Genomic DNA, 21,276 nt, shown 5'->3' with positions numbered 1-21,276 from the left:
ATAGATAAGTCACCCCTCTAGCAGGCCCTACAGTCCTAAGGCACGGTGCACTATACCACAGGTGAGGGCATAGGTGCATTGTGCCCCTACAGTGTCTAAGCAAAACCTTAAACATTGTAAGTGCAGGGTAGCCATAAGAGTATATGGTCTGGGAGTCTGTCAAACACGAACTCCACAGCACCATAATGGCTACACTGAAAACTGGGAAGTTTGGTATCAAACTTCTCAGCACAATAAATGCACACTGATGCCAGTGTGCAATTTATTGTAACATACACCCAGAGGACATCTTAGAGATGCCCCCTGAAAACATACCCGACTTCCAGTTTAGGCTGACTAGTTTCTGCCACCCTGCCACACACCAGACATGTTGCTGGCCACATGGGGAGAGTGCCTCTGTCATTCTGTGGCCAGGAACAAAGCCTGCACTGGGTGGAGGTTGCTTCTCACCTCCCCTGCAGGAACTGTAACACCTGGCAGTGAGCCTCAAAGGCTCACCCCTTTTGTTACAGCACCACAGGGCATCCCAGCTAGTGGAGATGCCCACCCCTCCGGCCACTGCCCACACTTTTGGCGGCAAGGCTGGAGGAGATAATTAGGAAAACAAGGAGGAGTCACCCACCAGTCAGGACAGCCCCTGAGGTGTCCTGAGCTGATGTGACTGTTACTTTTAGAAATCCTCCATCTTGTGGGTGGATGATTCCCCCAATAGGATTAGGGATGTGCCCCCCTCCTACCCACAGGGAGGAGGCAGAAAGAGGGTGTAGCCACCCTCAAGGACAGTAGCCTTTGGCTACTGCCCTCCCAGACCTAAACACACCCCTAAATTCAGTATTTAGGGGCACCCCAGAACCTAAGAAACTAGATTCCTGCAACCTGAAGAAACAAGAAGGACTGCTGACCTACAAGCCTGCAGAGAAGGACGACGACAACTGATTCGGCCTCAGCCCTATCCGGCCTGTCTCCAGCTTCGAAAACCTGCTCCAGCGACGCATCCGACAGGGACCCGCGACCTCTGAAGCCTCAGAGGACTGCCCTGGACTAAAGGACCAAGAAACTCCTGTGAACAGCGGCCCTGTTCAAAATCTTTGCAACAAAGAAGCAACTTCCAAGGACTGCATGTTTCCCACCGGAAGCGTGAGACTCTACACGCTTCACCCGACGCCCCCGGCTTGACCTGCAGAAAACCAACACCACAGGGAGGACTCCCCGGCGACTGCGAGCCTGTGAGTAGCCAGAGACGACCCCCCTTGACCCCCACAGCGACGCCTACAGAGAACCCAGAGGCTCCCCCTGACCACGACTGCCTGTAACAAGGGACCTGACGCCTGGAACCAGTACTGCACCTGCAGCCCCCAGGACCTGAAGAAACAACCTCAGCCCAAAAATGAACCCCAGGCGACCCTCTGCCTAGCCCAGGTGGTGGCTGTCCTGAGAAGCCCCCCCGTGCCTGCCTGCACCGCTAGAGTGACCCCCGGGTCTCTCCATTGTTTCCTATCTAAAACCCGACGCCTGTTTTGCACACTGCACCCGGCCGCTGAGGGTGTGTTTTGTGTGCCTACTTGGGTCCCCCCCAGTGCTCTACAAACCCCCCGTGGTCTGCCCCCCAAGGACACAGGTACTTACCTGCTGGCAGACTGGAACCGGAGCACCCCTGTTCTCCATAGGCGCCTATGTGTTTTGGCCACCTCTTTGGCCTCTGCACCTGACTGGCCCTGAGCTGCTGGTGTGGTAACTTTGGGGTTGCCCTGAACCCCCAACGGTGGGCTACGCTACCTATGTCCCAGAACTGAGACTTCTGTTTTACTTACCTCCTAACCTAACCTTTACTTACCTCTCCCAGGAACCGTTGATTTTTGCACTGTGTCCACTTTGAAAATAGCTTATTGCCATTTTTACAAAGACTGTACATGGTATTGTTTTCATTCAAAGTTCCTAAAGTATCGAAGTCAAGTACCTTACATTTAAAGTGTTTAATGTAAATCTTGAACCTGTAGTTCTTAAAATAAATTAAGAAAATATATTTTTCAATGTAAAAACCTATTGGCCTGGAGTAAGTCTTTGAGTGTGTGTGCCCCTCATTTATTGCCTGTGTGTGTACAACAAATGCTTAACACTACCCTCTGATAAGCCTACTGCTCGACCACACTACCACAAAATAGAGCATTAGAATTATCTACTTTTGCCACTATCTTACCTCTAAGGGGAACCCTTGGACTCTGTGCATACTATTTCTTACTTTGAAATAGTATATACAGAGCCAACTTCCTACACCAGGCCAATAGGTTTTTATATAGAAAAATATTATTTTCTTAATTTATTTTCGAACCATAAGATTCAGAATTTAGGTAAGTACACAAATTGTAAGGTACTTCACACAGGTAAGTCTGAAACTTTGAATTAAAACAGTAATGTACATAGTTTTAGCAAAAATGGGAATAAGCTATTTTAACAGTGGACACTACAAAAATCAACAGTTCCTGGGGGAGGTAAGTATAAGTTAGTTTCTCAGGTAAATAAAGAACTTACAAGTTCAGTCTCCTGGGCATAGGCAGCCCACCGTTGGGGGTTCCAGTCAACCCCAAACACCCAGCACCAGCAACACAGTGCCGGTCAGGTGCAGAGGTCAAAGTAGGGCCCAAGTAGCATAGGTGCCTATGGAGAACGGGGGTTGTAAGGAAATGCCTCCTTGGCATGGTTACCCTCTGACCTTTTGCCTTTGCTGATGCCACGTTATGATTTGAAAGTGTGCTGAGGCCTGCTAACCAGGCCCCAGCACCAGTGTTCTTTCCCTAAACTGTACCTTTGTCTCCACAATTTGCACAACCCTGGCACCCAGATAAGTCCCTTGTAACTGGTATCCCTGCTACCAATGGTCCTGATGCCAGGGAAGGTCTCTAAGGGCTGCAGCATGTCTTATGCCACCCTGGGGACCCCACACTCAGCACATGCACACTGCTTGCCAGCTTGTGTGTGCTGGTGGGGAGAAAATGACTAAGTCGACAATGCACTCCCCTCAGGGTGCCATGCCAACCTCACACTGCCTATGGAATAGATAAGTCACCCCTCTAGCAGGCATTACAGCCCTAAGGCAGGGTGCACTATACCACAGGTGAGGGCATAGGTGCATGAGCACTATGCCCCTACAGTGTCTAAGCAAAACCTCAGACATTGTAAGTGCAGGGTAGCCATAAGAGAATATGATTTGGGAGTCTGTCATAACCGAACTCCAAAGCACCATAATGGCTACACTGAAAACTGGGAAGTTTGGTATCAAACTTCTCAGCACAATAAATGCACACTGATGCCAGGGTACGTTTTATTGTGAAATACACCCAGATAGCATCTTAGAGATGTCCCCTGAAAACATACCCGACTTCTACTGTAGGCTGACCAGTTCCTGCCAGCCTGCCACACACCAGACATGTTGCTGGCCACATGGGGAGAGTGCCTTTGTCACTCTGTGGCCAGGAACAAAGCCTGTACTAGGTGGAGGTGCTTCTCACCTCCCCCTGCAGGAACTGTAACACTTGGCGGTGAGTCTCAAAGGCTCACCCCCTTTGTTACAGCGCCACAGGGCACTCCAGCTAGTGGAGATGCCCGCCCCCTCCGGCCACGGCCCCACTTCTGGCGGCAAGGCCGGAGGAGATAATGAGAAAAACAAGGAGGAGTCACTGGCCAATCAGGACAACCCCTAAGGTGTCCTGAGCTGAGGTGACTCTTACTTTTAGAAATCCTCCATCTTGCAGATGGAGGATTCCCCCAATAGGATTATGGATGTGACCCCCTCCCCACCGGGAGGAGGCCCAAAGACGGTGTAGCCACCCTCAGGATTAGTAGCCACCCTCAGGATTAGTAGCCATTGGCTACTATCCTCCCAGACCTAAACACACCCCTAAATTGAGTATTTAGGGGCTCCCAGAACCGAGGAAGATAGATTCCTGCAACCTGAAGACGAAGAAGGGACTGCTGACCTGAAGCCCTGCAGAGAAGACAGAGACACCAACTGCTTTGGCCCCAGCCCTACCGGCCTGTCTCCCCACTTCAAGAAAAACTGCAACAGCGACGCATCCCCCAGGGTCCAGCCACCTCGGAAGCCTCAGAGGACTACCCTGCATCTAAAAGGACCAAGAAACTCCTGAGGACAGTGGCCCTGTTCAACAAAACTGCAACTTTGCAACAAAGAAGCAACTTTTAAAGACCACACGTTTCCCGGCAGAAGCGCAAGACTTTCCACTCTGCACCCGATGCCCCCAGCTCGACCTGTAGAAAACTAACTCTACAGGGAGGACTCCCCGGCGACTGCGAGCCCGTGAGTAGCCAGAGTTTACCCCCCTGAGCCACCACAACAACGCCTGCAGAGGGAATCCAGAGGCTCCTCCTGACAGCGACTGCCTGCTTCAAGGAACCCGACGCCTGGAAGACACACTGCACCCGCAGCCCCCAGGACCTGAAGGAACCGAACTCCAGTGCAGGAACGACCCCCAGGCAGCCCTCTTCCTAGCCCAGGTGGTGGCTACCCAGAGGACACCCCCCACCCCCCCCTGCCTGTCTGCATCGTTGAAGAGACCCCCGGGTCTCCCCATTGAATCCTATTACAAACACAATGCCTGTTTGCATTCTGCACCTGGCCGCCCCTGTGCCGCTGAGGGTGTACTTTCTGTGCCTGCTTGTGTCCCCCCGGTGCCCTACAAAACCCCCCTGGTCTGCCCTCCGAAGTCGCGGGTACTTACATGCTAGCAGTCTGGAACCGGGCACACCTATTTCCATTGAAGCCTATGCGTTTTGGGCACTACTTTGACCTCTGCACCTGACCAGCCCTGAGCTGCTGGTGTGGTAACTTTGGGGTTGCCTTGAATCCCCAATGGTGGGCTACCTTGGACCCAACTTTGAACCCTGTAAGTGTTGTACTTACCTGTAACCTTAACTTTTACTTCCCTCCCCCAGGAACTGTTGATTTTTGCACTGTGTCCATTTTTAAAATAGCTTGCCATTTTTACCAAAACTGTACATGCTATTGTGATGATTCAACGTTCCTAAGATACCTGAGTGAAATACCTTTCATTTAAAGTATTGTGTGTAAATCTTGAACCTGTGGTTCTTAAAATAAACTAAGAAAATATATTTTTCTATATAAAAACATATTGGCCTGTCTGAGTGTGTGTGTTCCTCATTTATTGCCTGTGTGTGTACAACAAATGCTTAACACTACCCTCTGATAAGCCTACTGCTCGACCACACTACCACAAAATAGAGAATCAGAATTATCTCTTTTTGCCACGATCTTACCTCTAAGGGGAACCCCTGGACTCAGTGCATTCTATTTCTTACTTTGAAATAGTACATACAGAGGCAACTTCCTACAGGGGTGCTCCGGTTCCTGTCTGCTACCACGTAAGTACCTGCGTCCTCAGGGAGCAGACCAGGGGGGGTTTTGTGGAGCACTGGGGGTCACAAACAGGTACACAAAATACACCCTCAGCGGCACGGGCGGCTGGATGCAGGGTGCGAAGTAGGTGTCAGGTTTTGCGTTGAAAGCAGTGGACCCAGCAGTGGAGCCAGGCGATGCAGGCTGGGCACAGAGGGGCTTCTCGGGCCAGCCATTGACTGGGCTAGGATGAGGGCTGCCTGCTGGTCACTCCTGCACCGGCAGTTGGTTCCTCTTGGTCCGGGGGGCTGCAGGTGCAGTGCTTTGTCCAGACGTCAGTTTCCTCTGTTACCAGGCAGTCGCGGTCAGGGGGGAGCCTCTGGATCCTCTCTGCAGGCATCGCGGTCAACTCAGGGTGTCCACGTCGCTGGGATTCACCTGGGGGTCCTCTCTGCAGTGTTGGTTCCTCTGAATACAAGCCGGGGATGTCGGGTGCAGTGTGAGTGTGAAGACTCACGCTTTCGGAGTGAGGCTTGAGTCTCTTTAAAGTTGGTTTCCTTGTTGCAGTTTTGGACAGAGCCGCTGTCCTCTGGAGGTTCTTGGTACTTTAGGTGCAAGTCAGTCCTTTGAGTCCTAAGTTGTCGTTGGTCCCGATGGATGCGTCACTGTGCAGGTTCTGAGTCAGGAGACAGGCCGGTAGGGCTGGAGCCAAGTCAGTTTTCTCCGTAGTCTCTGCGGGGCTTCCAGGTCAGCAGTCCTTGTTTGTGTAGGTTGCAGTAATCTGATTTCCTGGGTTCAGTCGCCCCTAAATACTAAATTTAAGGGTGTGTTTAGGTCTGGGGGTCAGTAGCCAATGGCTACTGTCCTGGAGGGTGGCTACACCCTCTTTGTGCCTCCTCCCTGTGGGGAGGGGGGCACATCCATAATCCTATTGGGGGAATCCTCCAAACCAAGATGGAGGATTTCCTAAAGCAGGGGTCACCTTAGCTCAGGACACCTTATGGGCTGTCCTGACTGGTGGGTGGCTCCTCCTTGTTTTTCTCATTATCTCCTCCAGACTTGCCGCCGTAAGTGGGGGCTGTGTCCGTGGGGGCATGCATCTCCCCTTGCTGGAGTGCCCTGGGGCGCTGTAACACCAGGCTTGAGCCTTTGAGGCTCACCGCCAGGTGTTACAGTTCCTACAGGGGAAGATGTGAAGCACCTCCACCCAGTACAGGCTTCGTTCCTGGCCACAGAGTGACCAAGGCACTAACCCCATGTGGCCAGAAACCCGTCTGGATGTGGCTGGCTGACAGAAACTGGTCAGTCTAACACTAGGAATTGGACTGGCATACAGGGGGCATCTCTAAGATGCCCTCTGTGTGCATTTTTCAATAAATCCCACACTGGCATCAGTGTGGGTTTATTGTGCGGCGAAGTCTTATACCAAAATTCCCAGTATTCAGTGTAGCCATTATGGAACTGTGGATTTCTTGTTTGACAAACTAAGACCATATACTCTTTATGGATACCCTGCACTTACAATGTCTAAGATTTGGCTTAGACTCTGTAGGGGCATAGTGCTCATGCAACTATGCCCTCGCCTGTGGTATAGTGCACCCTGTCTTAGCGCTGTAAGGCCTGCTAAAGGGGTGACTTACCTATGCCACAGGCAGTAGGGTGTGGGCATGGCACTCTGAGGGGAGTGCCATGTTGACTTAGTCATTTTCTCCCCACCAGCACACACAAGATGTGAGGCAGTGTGCATGTGCTGAGTGAGGGGTCTCCAGGGTGGCATAATACATGCTGTAGCCCTTAGAGACCTTCCCTGGCCACAGGGCCCTTGGTACCAGTTACAAGAGACTTATCTGTGTGCCAATTGTGGAGACAAAGGTACAGTTTAGGGAAAGAACACTGGTGCTGAGGCCTTGTTAGCAGGGTCCCAGCACACTTTCAATCATAACTAGCATCAACATAAGGCAAAAAGTTAGGGGGTAACCATGCCATGAGAGGCATTTTCCTACACCAAGTTAGTGGGCAGGGCTTGCTATACAATTCCAAAGTGTTCTATATTTAGGGGTAGTTTGGTCAAGCAGCCTTAGCACAGAGGAGTGGAAGACATCTACAAATTCACACAATAAATAAGACATGACTCAAGAAGGAGATTCACACCAATTTATAAAAATAGCAGACATCGTTATATATGTTTAGGCATAAGAGAAAATTTGTTCAGGTAAGTATGTTTTTCAATAGGAATTCTTTTCACTTTAAAAAGAGACAGTGCAATTTTGGAGTTCTGCAATGTTATCCTGTGGGAGGAAAAACAAGTTCTGCAATCGGGTACTGTCTGACGATTTGTGAGACCAATCTCAGACACTTACGGTGAGTATTAAGCAAGGATCAGGACCACACCATTAAGTCAAACCAGGTGGCACTGGGGCGGCCGGGTGCAGAGGTGTAGTACGGCATCAGGTGCCCAATGTATTTCAATAGGGATTGGTCTCCGTGGAAAAAAAGGCTGCAGGCTCTGGCTATGAGGCCAGTCAAGGGCAACCAACAGCTAGGTTCCAAAAGTGGGATGCTCGTGGATGTAGGTGTACCTTTGGTCCTCTTCTCACCAGGTAAGGGGCGACGAGTGCAGACGTGTCCTTTGGCATTGGGTTTCTGTGCCCGGGAGCACTCGTAGTTGAAGGGTCCTGTGGTCTGAGGCTGCAGGCGTCGTCGGGGAGTCCAGAAGGGGTGAAACCAAAGTAGACCCGAGTTCAGGAGAGCTGGGGGACTCCGTTGACACCAAGGGCCCACTTCGAATCGAGCCACAGGGGGTGCATTGGTTGATTTAGATGTTGGGTCTCTCACCACAGAAGCTGTGGGAGAGGGGGCATGCACGCTGAGGCTGCAGGCGACTACAGAAAGTCCAGGATGGGTGAAACCACGATGGACTCTGACTCTGGGGAGCTGGGAAACCTTGGTGGTCCACTTCACCTTGGGTTAGAGACAGCAGATGCAGTGGTGCCTTCAGGTGTTGGGTCTTAGCAGTTCGGGAGGCTTCAGAGTCTCTTCTTTGGAGTTAGAGAACAGGTATGCTGTTCACAGAAGGTCTTAAGTCTGTTGAAGGAAGGCAGTCCTCCTGAATTTCTGAAAACACAGTTGCAGGACGAGTCGACTTAGGTGCGGATTTCAACGAGGGATGCAGACAGGCTGGTGGGGCTGGTACCAGGTCAGCTGCTTCTTTTCCCATCTTCTGCAGCTCTTCTTTGTCCTTGGTTGTCTTAGGTCATCAGGATCTGATTCTCTGGTGTCAGGGGCTCTCCTAATCACTGAACTTAAGGGCATTAGGGGTGTGTGAGGTAGGAGCCAACGGGCTACTAACCCTTGGGGTCACTATGTCCCCTATATGACCACTTCCTGTGCCAAATGTGCTCTGGACAGAGAGGAGGGGTGGCTTCCTCTCCTGTGAGGGGAGCCAGATTCACATTTCAAAGGCGGCTTACAGCCTTAGGAAGGCTAATCAGCAGGTCATCCTGTTGGCGGGGTTTTAAACCCTCTTTCCGGACAGGCTTTTGTTCCGGACCTCCTGAAAGCAGAAGGCTCTCACTCTAGGGGTCCAGAATGGAGTTTCAGGTGGCAGGCTGGTAGAAATCAGTCTATGAACACACCAGAGGCAGGTAGGGTTTCAGTAGGCACCTCTACAGTGTCTTTGTTTTAGGGAAGGAACACTGTCACTGAGAACCTGGTTAGCAGGAACCCAGTGCACTTCAGTAGTCTACGCTGCATCTAAAAACAGGCAAAAAGTGTGTTATTTTGGGAAGGGGGGGGGGGGGTGATTGGGGGGGGGGAAAGAGTAGCAGCCAGAATCCAGCTCCCTAGAAAAGCTGTCTTAGATGGCAGTGTACTAGTGTGTGGAGGTCTTGTGATGATGCGTCCAGTGCCTGATGAATCAAAGTATGTTTTTGCCTGAGGTCTTTCTCATCCTCTAGATGCTGAAGCAAAGGTTCCACAGGCTCGGAACTGTGTGCTGGTTTGTCGAATAAGTGTTTTTGGCTCTGCTGTGAAACACCAAAGATGTAAGGTTCGCACCAAAGGCCGTAGGCCCACGGCCAACCCGACTCACCCTAATGAAGTCGACAAGGTGACAAGAGCGATAGAACAAGCCGCGATCAACACAATACAGATGGTAAAGCCTAAGAGAAATAAGCAACAAAGGTGTTGAACCGGAGCAGAGGAGCACACGTCCGACCCTGAAGGTGGAAGAAAACAACCTACCAATGGAGTCAATGATCGTGTGCATTACCATAAAGAGGAGTCACCACACTACCTCCGGACACAAAAAACTTTCTTTGATGAAAAATAACTTGCACACATCAAAGCACAACACTAGATGGCAGGATTATGCTAAGTAAGCTCATCTACAGCCACACATGCCTCAAACACATCTTTACCTTTCTTACTACTTAAAATAGTGAAGTATCAGATGGAGCATGGTGACACAGAAGATGATGAGTGGCACATTAACACATGGTGTTTATCAACCTCAGCGCCAAAAAACAATCACATATGTACCAAAGACTTGTGTGATCCAGAACATGTAAATTCTAACTCCCCAACATCCTAATATTAAATTCTGAAGTTAACAGTGCTAGCCTGGCAGGCACTGCTTTGATAGCCCAGTTAAACTTAACACAGTGACTGTAGTAGACAATAACATTGTGCATCTGACACACTGAACTGGGCGTCTTCAAGATAATACGAACCCTTTATTTTTTGTTACTTTTCTGCATCTCAGTTATTATCAGACAAAAAAGGTGCAAATAACAAAATGTCACTGTCACATAGTGAAGCCTCTGTCTACTGACCTGGGATACAGACTCTTGGGATGAGCGGAATAACTGGTGAGAGAGCTCGATCATCACGTCCCACTTTTAGATCTGTCAGCAACGGGAAGCGTGTAGTTTCCTCTTCTAACACGCTCTCTGGAGAAGAGGCAGGGACAATGCTGTCTGGATTCTCATTCTCCTCATCGCTTTCCATCCTAGAAAAAAGGGTTAAGATTGTACTCCTTACATAGTCAATTCACTAGAATTCAATTCAAAGAACAGATTACTTACCTTCGGTAATGTTTTTTTTTTTTTTTTTTTTTTTAGTAAAGACAGTCTAACTGTAGATTTCTTATCTTTCGAAATTTTCCCCAGATCTCTTTTGATTATTTCCCCAGATGTCAGAGTGAATCTAGAAACTTCTGAGCAGTACCTCTGCGTGCAGGAGCAGGGGGTGCCATGCGGCGAAGGATTGTTATTGGTCAACTCCAGAAATGACATGCAGAACCAATATAAGAGACACTTTCGCACACTGCTTTGAGTTGCTATGGGGCAGTATATGCTCCTGGATGCAAAGCCCAAACAGAAAATTGGCATCTCCCAGTGTATTGATTCCTAAACTTGGGATACTTTTAGTGGCAGAGTGATTCACAGAATGGGGAGGATGGGAGGGTTAGTGAGGAATCTGTAGTTATATACAGCATCTACCATCCAGCATCTACCATCAAGAACATTACTGAAGGCAAGTAACTATTTCTTCTGATAAGGACTTCTACCTGTAGATTTCTCACCTTATGATTAAAACCAATGCAACTCCTATTCGGAGTTGGGTCTGAAAATCGGCTCAAAGGGAAATGACCCCCTGGTCAAACATGGATGTCCAAACAGTAGTACTTTGTGAGGGATGCCCATGTAGCCACCTCACAAAAGTCCAGGAAAGGCACACCACGTGTCATTGCAGAGGTCGCAGCCTTAGCTCTGGTGGAATGAGCCCTTAAGTAGTCTCAGCTGCTGCTTTTTGGCCAGTATGTAGCAGATCTTTATGCAGAGCACAATCCAGTGAGAGGTGGTCTTTTTCTACATGGCTTTTCCCAGCTTTGATCCTGTTAACCCCACAAAGAGCTGATTATCTACTCGCTGTTCTCTGGTACGATTGATGTAAAAGCTCAGTGCTCATGTGGGGTCTTGTGTTGTCTCTCCCCCTTCTCGGACCGCAAGTAAGGTGGTGATTTGACAGACATCGAACTGTGTCATTAGTCTGAGGCGAAAGGATGCCCTACTCTGCAGAACTTGTTTGCCTAGGAAGAAGGTGGTACAGGCAGGTTGACAAAGCTTGGCGTTCACTTACATGCTGCTTCAATGTTATGGCAACGAGGAACACTGTCACAAAAAACAGCTGTGTATAGGGGCAAGGGGAGTACACATCAAATATGTGAGGACCTACTGCAGTTTAACAAATGGAAAAGGAGGAAAAAAACATTGAAGTCCTTTAAAAAAAAAAACATCACAACAGGCGATTTAGATAAATAAGCTAGTTTGGAGTTGTTAAAATGTTAAGAGATATCCTTTGACTGTGCCTCAATCGAAGCCTTGCTGGGCAAGGGAGAGCGCAAACGAACATCAATTTGGCCTGGAGAGAGTCTCTCGCATCAGATCACACGACGACAGGCATTCACAGTTTTTGTTGAGGGATGTCTGGCTGCTAGGATGACATAAACCACTTCCAGAGGATGGTCAAAGGTGTTCAGCTGTAGACGCTCAATCTCCAAGCATGAAGTTGGAAATAGCAGAGGGCCGGGTTTAAGAATCTGCCCTGTTGTGACAGCAGATCCTACTGGAAGGGCAGACTGATCAGGGGACAGATGCTCATGGCCAAGAGCTCTGGATACCATACTTGCTCAATCTAGGGCCACAAGTAGGACAAGGGCCTGGTCTTTCCTGACCAGAACAGTCCCAACGCAGAAAGAGAAAGAGAAAAAGAGCGAGAAAGAGAATGTGTAGGAAGTTGGCTCTGTATATACTATTTCAAAGTAAGAAATAGTGTGCACAAATTCGAAGGGTTCCCCTTAGAGGTAAGATAGTGGCAAAAAGAGAATTCTAATGCTCTATTTTGTGGTAGTGTGGTCGAGCAGTAGGCTTGTCAGAGCGTAGTGTTAAGCATTTGTTGTACACACACAGGCAATAAATGAGGAACACACACTCAAAGACTTACTCCAGGCCAATAGGTTTTTATATTGAAAAATATATTTTCTTAGTTTATTTTAAGAACCACAGGTTCAAGATTTGCAGTAAACACTTTAAATGCAAGGTATTTCACTTAGATAATTTAGGAACTTTGAATAAAAGCAATATCATATACAGTCTTTGCAAAAATGGCAATAAGCTAATTTCAAAGTGGACACAGTGCAAAAATCAACAGTTCCTGGGGGAGGTAAGTAAAGGTCAGATTAGGAGGTAAGTAAAACACTTACAAATCTCAGTTCTGGGGCACTGAGGGGGAGAGGGGGTGTGAGGGAGGGGTGGAGGGGGGAGACACAAGTAGGCACACAAAACACACCCTCAGTGGCACAGGGGCGGCCGGGTGCAGTGTGCAAAGCAGGCGTCGGGTTTCAGGGAGGAGACAATGGAGGGCACTCTAGCGATGCAGGCAGGCACGGGGGGGGTACGGGCTTCTCGGGACAGCCACCACCTGGGCTAGGCAGAGGGTCGTCTGGGGGTCACTCCTGCGCTGAAGTTCGGTTCCTTCAGGTCCTGGGGGCTGCGGGTGATATGTAGGTTTCAGGCGTCGGGTGCCTTGTTACAGGCAGTTGCGGTCAGGGGAGCCTCTGCATTCTCTCTGCAGGCGTCGCTGTGGGGCTCAGGGGGGTCGTCTCTGGTTACTCACGGGCTCGCAGTCGCCGGGGAGTCCTCCCTGAGGCTTTGGTTCTCTGAATCTCGAGCTGGGGGCGTCGGGTGCAGAGTGAGAAGTCTCACACTTCTGGAGGGAAACGTGCAGTCTTGGAAAGTTGAATCTTTGTTGCAAAGAAGTAGCAGGTTTTGAACAGGGCCGCTGTTCACCGGAGTTTCTTGGTCCTTTAGTCCAGGGCAGTCCTCTGAGGTTTCAGATGTCGCTGGTCCCTGTCGGATGCGTCGCTGGTTGCAGGTTTTCGAAGTTGGAGACAGGCCGGTAGGGCTAGGGCCCAATCAGTTGTCGTCTTCCTCCTTCTCTGCAAGCTTGTAGGTCAGCAGTCCTCCTTTCTTCAGGTTGCAGGAATTAATTTCCTGGGATCTGGAGAGCCCCTAAATACTGAATTTAGGGGGGTGTTTAGGTCTGGGAGGGCAGTAGCCAATGGCTACTGTCCTTGAGGGTGGCTACACCCTCTTTGTGCCTCCTCCCTGTGGGGAGGGGGGCACATCCCTAATTCTATTGGGGAATCCTCCAAACTTAAGATGGAGGATTCCTCAAGGCAGGGGTCACCTCAGCTCAGGACACCTTAGGGGCTGTCCTGACTGGTGGGTGACTCCTCCTTGTTTTTCTCATTATCTCCTCCAGCCTTGCCGCCAAAAGTGAGGGCAGTGGCCGGAGTGGCGGGCATCTCCACTAGCTGGGATGCCCTGTGGCGTTGTAACAAAAGGGGCGAGCCTTTGAGGCTCACCGCCAGGTGTTACAGTTCCTGCAGGGGGAGGTGAGAAGCCCCTCCACCCAGTACAGGCTTTGTTCCTGGCCATAGAGTGACAAAGCCACTCTCCCTATGTGGCCAGCAACTCATCTGGTTGTGGCAGGCTGGCAGAAACTGGTCAGCCTAACACTAGAAGTCGGATTGGTATTCAGGGGGCATTTCTAAGATGCCATCTGGGTGTATGTTACAATAAATTGCACACTGGCATCAGTGTGCATTTATTGTGCTGAGAAGTTGTGCTGAGAAGTTTGATACCAAAACTTTCCAGTTTTCAGTGTAGCCACTATGGAACTGTAGAGTTCGTGTTTGACAAACTCCCAGACCATATACTCTTATGGCTACCCTGCACTTACAATGTCTAAGGTTTTGCTTAGACACTGTAGGGGCATAGTGCTCATGCACATATGCCCTCACCTGTGGTATAGTGCACCCTGCCTTAGGGCTGTAAGGCCTGCTAGAGGGGTGACTTACCTATGCCACAGGCAGTGGGAGGTTGGCATGGCACTCTGAGGGGAGTGCCATGTCAACCTAGTCTTTTTCTCCCACCAGCACACACAAGCTGTGAAGCAGTGTGCATGTGCTGAGTGAGGGGTCCCCAGGGTGGCTTGAGACATGCTTGCAGCCCTTAGAGACCTTCCCTGGCATCAGGGCCCTTGGTACCAGGGGTACCAGTTACAAGGGACTTACCGTAGTGCCAGGCTTGTGCCAATTGGAGACAAAGGCACAGTTTAGGGAAAGAACACTGGTGCTCGGGCCTGGTTAGCAAGGTCCCAGCACACTCTCAATCAAAACTTAGCATCAGCAAAGGCAAAAAGATAGGGGGTAACCATGCCAAGGAGGCATTTCCTTACAGAGAGAAAGAAAGAGAAAGAGTGAGAGAAAAAGAGAAAGAGAGAGAAAGAGAGCGAGAGAGAGAGATTAAAAACTCCAACGCATAGAACTGCTGACATAGTGAGTTCTCAGCAGTGGCTGAGATCAAGCCTAGGTTCTACCCATGCCTGGAGGAGACCTTGCACCACGTCCAGGTGTAACTGCCACTCACGACCTGCCAGGCATTGATGGCTTACGGCCTGATTTAGAACTCAACAGACGGGTTACTCTGTCACAACGGTGACGGATATCCTGTCTGCCAAAATGTAAATCCCATTATATTCTATAAGATTTCGGTTTCAGCGAATGGGCTCTCCCTCACCACTGTGATGGAGTAACCCGTCTGCAAGTTCTAAATCAGGCCCTTAGACTGTCCATTCTGGTGTTAAATAAATCCCACCAGGAAGTTCCTGGATGTTACAGCAATTTGCAGTGGGGGGAAAAGCCTCCTGGCAACAGGGTCCACAATGCACTGTTGGCTGCAATACCACATGATGGTGGTGTCTGTAAGCACCTGCATCAGTCTTCCCTTGATGAAGGCTAGGACTGCTTTCAATGTCAAGTGGATGGCCCTCAGCGCCAAAAGGTTTGTATAGAGCTGCAGACGAGAGACCTCTTGCCACAACCCAGAATCAACGCATCATTCTCAACTATTCGCTCAGGGTGGGGCAGATTGAGGGGTGGCCCACTGACCCAACTGTCATCAAATGAACACCACTGTAAATCTTTTGCAGTCCCCTCGGAGATCTGAACATTGTTGGAGAGATCCCCTCGATGTTGGGACCACTGAGACTTCAGATCCCACCTCAGAGCCCTCTAAGTCACCTGGAGGACTTGACTAACAATATTCAGGAGGCCATCAGTCCCAGCAGCCTCAAGATCTACATCACTGAAATCCAAGACAGAAGCTGAAAGATCAGGATCATAGCCAGAATGTCTTAAAATCTCCTTTCCGGGAGACAATCACAAAACCGTACCCAGAATGGCTTCAATGGAAGGGAGCATTTGGGCAGGTGGCAAGTGTGACCTTGGCAAATTGACAGTGAACCCAAAGGGTGTCGGACAGTTCGATGTAGTCTGGAGGTGGGTGACGACAGTCTGATGTGAGCCAGCCATCAGCAGCTACTTGTTAAGGTAGGAGAAGAATAGAACCCCTGAACTCCAAAGATGTGCTGCCAGCATCATTCACTCTCATGAACACCCAAATGGTACAGGAGAGGCCAAAATGGGAGCACAGCAAACTGAAATTGCTCCTGTCCCACCTTAGGTTGCAGATGGCACCTGTGGACCCTCAGAGCAGGAATGTGAAAATTAGCATCCTGCAGATTGAAGGGCAGACAGAACCCACGCCAGAATGAGCATTTTAAATGTCCTTCCAACGAAAGGCATTGAGAGGGCACAGGTTTAAAATGGGATGGAGGCCTCAGTCCTTCTATGACACAAGGAAGTACCAGGTGTACCACAACCCACTCCTGATGCAGGCACCCCTGCTTGCACTCTGTAGGAAGCTGGCTCTCTGTATACTAAAAATGAAATATAGTGGCACAGTGTCCAGAGGTTCCCCAGAGGCTTAGCAGACGCTAAAGTAGATAATACTAATGCTCTGTTTTGTGGCAGTGTTGACAAGCAGTTAGGCTTATTAGGGGTAGTGCAAAGCATTTGTTGTACACACACACACACACAATAAATGAAGCACACACTCAATGACTAACTCCAGGCCAATTGTTTTTATATAGCAAAAAATTGTTTTGTTACTTTTCATTCTAGAACCACAAGATTAAAGTTGCAAGTAAGTACATTTGCTCCCAATGCTTTCATATAGGGGGACCCCAGGGGTCACACAGATGCTGCAGGCAAAGTCCAGGCCTGGAAAACCAAAGGCTGGACAAGGAGGAGGACCGCCTGTTGTATGTTGCTGCACCGAAGATCGGATTCCTCAAGATCAGGGGGCTGCAGGGGTACGTTTTGGCATCAGGAATCTTCGTCCGGTTCTGTTGCAGTCAGGGGGGTCCCTCTGGATTTAGGCTGCAGGCGTTGTAGTGTGGGACAGGAGAGGTCAACCCAGGGTGGATACTGGGTCAGAATCGCCTGGGGACCAGCTCTGTGTCAGGTGCAGAGTGGGGTCACCGCCAAGTGTTGAAGTTCCTGCAGGGAGGAGGTGTAACACACCTTCTCCCAGAGCTGGCTTTGATCCTGATCCCAGAGAGCACAAAGGCTCTTACCCCATGGAGTCAAAACGTTTCTTTTAGTGGCAGGTTGGCACAGACTGGTCAGCCTTACACTAAAGGGTTGGGTAAAATACAGGGGGCATCCCTAAGATACCCTCAGGGTGCATTGTATAATAAATTCACCACTAGCATCAGTGTGGGTTTATTGTACTGAGAAAGTTTGATACTAACCTTCCCAGCCTTCAGTGAAGCCATCATGGAGCTGTGGAGTTTGTAATGACAAACTCCCAACCCATGTACTTAATATGGCCACACTGCACTTGCATCTAAAAATGGACTTAAACACTGTAGGGACATATGGATCATGCAGCTACGCTCTCACCTGTAGTATAGCGCACCCAGCCTTAGGGCTGTAAGGCCTGCTAGAGGGATGACTTACCTATGCCACAAGCAGTGGTTTGTGGGCATGACACCCTGAGAGGGGTGCCATGCTGTCTGTCTTTCTCTCCCTACCAGCACACACAAGCTGTAATGGCAGTGTGCATTTGCTTGGTGGGGCTCACCTAGGGTGGCATAATACATGCTGTAGCTCCCGGGGACCCTTTACAAGGGACTTAACTGTGTACCAGGGATGTGCTAATTGTGGAAACAAAGGTATAGTTTTTGGGAAATAACACTGGTGTTGGTGCCTGGTTAGCAAGATCCCAGCACACTCTCAGTCAAGTTGGCATCAATATCAGACAAAAAATGTGGGTCTGTTTGTGTGCTTGTGGGGGGGGTCTGAGGATTGTGGAAGTTGCAGCCTAGCAGTCAGGAAGGGTATTGCATGACCCTGCTGTACACCTGTCTGATGTTAAGTCCTGGCAGGCCAGTAAAAGTCATTGGATCATGCCTCAATGGGGTGGTGAGCTCGACTAAGGGCTTGCTAAAAGGGGTTGGCAGGTGTGACCGGGAGAGGGAGGAAAAGAGACAGTAAACTGAATGGCACGCTGATCCTGACCATGGGATCAGCAGATGCTAAGGTTGGATCATGAAAGGGGCTGGGAACCTTGCTGAGGCTTAAGTGGTTGTCTGTATGGAATGCCCATGCCAGAGTCACAGAGGTGTAGCTAATGAGGTTGGCAGCCAGGGCAGACAAACCCAAGGAGCGTGCTGAGGCCCCACTTTCTTCGAAATGCTCTAGGGCAGTGTCTGCTTTGCCACCAAAAGGTGAGTCCCATCAAAGAGCATGTCCATAAGGGATGTCTGTACGTCACCTGAGAAACCTGTAGATCTCAGCCAGGCATGGCAACTGATAGCAAAGCTAGTGCCAATGGCTCGACCAATGAACCATGTGGTATACAATGGTTAGTAAACTTTGCAGCATTACAGCCATCTTGTGTAGCTTAGGTCAATATGGAACAAAGATCTTCCAATACGTTGAGCAACAGAGTCCTACTTTGATAAAGAATAGCAGCCTAAAAGGCAGTTGGCATTTACTGACTGAAGAGCCTAACTCATGGAAGAAAACACCCTGTTCCTGAAAGTCTCAACTCAGACTCCCTATTCAGAGGATTAGTTGGGACGTTATTCGGGTTTGTCCAGCTGGTGGAAGCTTACACCAACAAGCTCTTGGTAGAAAGGCGTAGAGTAAGAAAGGCAGGTTTGCACGTGGGGTGGCAGTGGGATGGAGCTTCACAATCTGGCGATTCACTAAGGGACGAGAACAAGGCTTGGACCAGGCCCCTAAAAGAGGGTTGGTGAAGGCCTCATTAAAGGGAAAGAAGGGCTCAGTATTAGCCTGCCCTGGTTGGAGACCTTCATTTAACACATTATTTTTGACTACCAAGGTGGTGGAGCTGGAGGTTGAGAACCTCAGCCGTTGTCTGCATGACCATTGTGAAGGAGGCACTTTCTACAGTGGCAGGGCCTGGAGGGGAGACTAGGCCTGTATCAGGAGAGGTGTTGAGGCAAGTTGCATCCTGGAGGTCTTCATACCAATTCATTGTAGGGTTGCACAGAACTTGCCTGCATCATACTCATTGTCAGAGTTTGTCCCCAATAGAGAATGCAGCGTGTGAGGTCCATCACACAGAACCAAGAGGCTCAGGTGGAGCGGACAAGGGATGCAGCTCAATGGCTACAGAGCGTAGCCTCAGTCGAGGTCAGGACAGTGTTGAAGGAGTCAGAGAGCACAATGGGTAGTGTCTGGTCCTTTGGGTTCTACTGAGTCTGCATCAGCAGATATTCCTCAGGGCCGGTGTGGAAAGTGGAGCTGGAGTCAGTAAAGACACCAGTAGGGTCCCAGTGGTTGGCTCAAATGGCCCAACGGGTGTAGAGGGCGAACCTTCCAGCGGTATCCCAGATGGAAGGCCTCTAGGCTCAGTGGGGTCTGTAGGTGCATCAGAGGGATTCAAATAATCTGACCATGGCCTTGCAGTTTCTTGGATCAGCCCCAGTGTCACATGTGGACCTGGAAACTCTGGTTGTTCCAGGACAAGTTGCAGAACTGGCTTAGAAGTTGACCTACTTCAGGCAAAAGACTGAGAGGCACAATGATGCGACAACACTGGCAGGAATTATCTGAGTCCCGCTTTTTTTTTGACTTGTCTGAGGATTTGAATCAGGACGACAAACTTGGGCCAGACTTCTGCACTGGGATAGAGATCAACCTTAGGACTTGGAATGTCCCAGACATAGGGTTTTCTGATGCATTGACGTGCAGCCACTGCAGGCTTTAGAATTGTAAGTCAACCCCAGGCAACAAAGGAAAACCTAATGGGGCTCTGTCACAGACATCTGCTTGGGCAGTACTCACAAGGTTTAAACTGTTGTTTTACACACACTTTTTGTTTAGACATGTTTGAGCTAAAGAAGTCTCTAAGGGTTTGGTGGAGTGGAAAAGAACTCACATACGTCCGTGTGACGGAGTAGCACCTACATCGTTGGTCATTTGCTGAACAGAATGGGCCACTGTGGGGCACAGCACCACCTATCAGCGCACAGAGGTAACTACCACAAAGTTTCTGGATCAAGACTGATGTCTGGGGAAATATTAGAAAAGTGAGGAATCTGTGGTCACACGTCTCTATCACAAACACATTCGCACAAATATAAACTGCACCTTTCTTTGCTTGGCGTAGTGATAAACAAAGGCTCCTTCAAGGTGCAGAACAGTTAATAATTCACACTGAACAATATATAACTGGCAAAGACGGAGTCATTAATCAACAAAACCTTTCAAAATCAATGCTACCAGCCAAGACATACTAGTGCTTATTTGTATCCAAGGTTTAATAAGTTACTACTGGCATATACAGACCAGACACTGAAGTAGAAGTCTTTAAAAAATACCATATACCCATCATAGGATACAAAATCTCTACATTTGTCGACTCTCCCCACCTATAAATGGGCAAAACAACATTCAGGGCATACAACACAAATGAAATGGGCATCCCATCAGTCAAAGATCTATGCACCTGACATCCTCCGTTTGGTTGTGTGGTGGAGTTGGTAGTGCTGCCAACAGGTCCAGCTTCTTTACTTCAGAGCCACAGATGACTAAAAGGAAAAACAGGAAATCAGAAGTAAAGGCTTAACCTCCTTATCTACAGCTTAATATAGTTTTAGGTGCTCTAGAGTGTCGATGCAACGGGAAATGTGCATGCTATTTGAAGACTGGACAACCTTGTAAGCAGATGTCAAAAGATATATGCCACAAGATCTATAGTTACCAGTCATCCTACTGCAACTTGCCACACTCATATGAAGCTAGCCTGTGTTACCCTCAATACACCTATTTGCAGCAGAAGTGGAGAATTGCTGGTAGGACTTGGAAAGGTGGTTAACTTAAGGGACCGAATAAAGAATATGAAAAAGGTTTTTGGTAATGTGGTGCATTTTCAAAACTAAGCAGAACATGGCAGATGGATTTCTATAATGTGAACCACCAACTGGAGTGCGTACAGGGCTAGCTACATCACGCTAATGTGCTGAAGATTACTGGCTGAGAAAAGGATAGTGGGTGGGTGGACTCTGCTCATTTGGCTGAGCCTACAGAACAAGGATCGAAAAGACTTGACCAAAATAGAAACATTTCTGCAATATCTATGTAAAGATGAGCATAAGGGGAGGCAGATAACTGAGGTGGGATGCTAAACTGATCCTGACTGCATAAATCACTTCAGAATTATAATGCATAAATATCTTGAAGAAAGACATACAGGCAAGGAATGGAAAATACTTACTGTTAAGTACCCCAGATTTTAAGTTAGAAGTATTAGCTCAGCTATTGAAAATGCTGTTTACGAAAATACACTAGTATTACTCAAAACTACAATCAACATAAAATCAGTTCCGCAAATGCACTCAGAGGAAGGTGCTGTTAAATAAGAGTATTGAGATATGAACACTGGGAGGCAGCTTGGATGTCATGA

At 49.0% G+C, this 21,276-nt stretch overlaps 1 protein-coding gene across 4 annotated transcripts in view; it reads right to left on the bottom strand.

The window, feature by feature from the left end:
* KMT2D (lysine methyltransferase 2D) overlaps window positions 1–21,276 on the bottom strand; it is a 1,162,185-nt gene that overhangs the window by 95,927 nt on the left and 1,044,982 nt on the right. For all 4 annotated transcript variants that reach the window (XM_069230486.1, XM_069230488.1, XM_069230487.1 and 1 more), the window contains 2 exons: window positions 20,320–20,401; window positions 10,201–10,376 (listed from right to left, as the gene is read on the bottom strand). In XM_069230486.1, coding sequence (XP_069086587.1) covers window positions 10,201–10,376; window positions 20,320–20,401 — 258 coding nt within the window. The remainder of the gene's footprint in view (window positions 1–10,200; window positions 10,377–20,319; window positions 20,402–21,276) is intronic.

This window comes from Pleurodeles waltl, chromosome 4_2 (genome assembly GCF_031143425.1).
Source record: "Pleurodeles waltl isolate 20211129_DDA chromosome 4_2, aPleWal1.hap1.20221129, whole genome shotgun sequence".
Classification (NCBI taxonomy): Eukaryota; Metazoa; Chordata; class Amphibia; order Caudata; family Salamandridae; genus Pleurodeles; species Pleurodeles waltl.
Note: the sequence above shows the minus strand (reverse complement) of the source record. Positions and strands in the feature narration are given on the sequence as shown.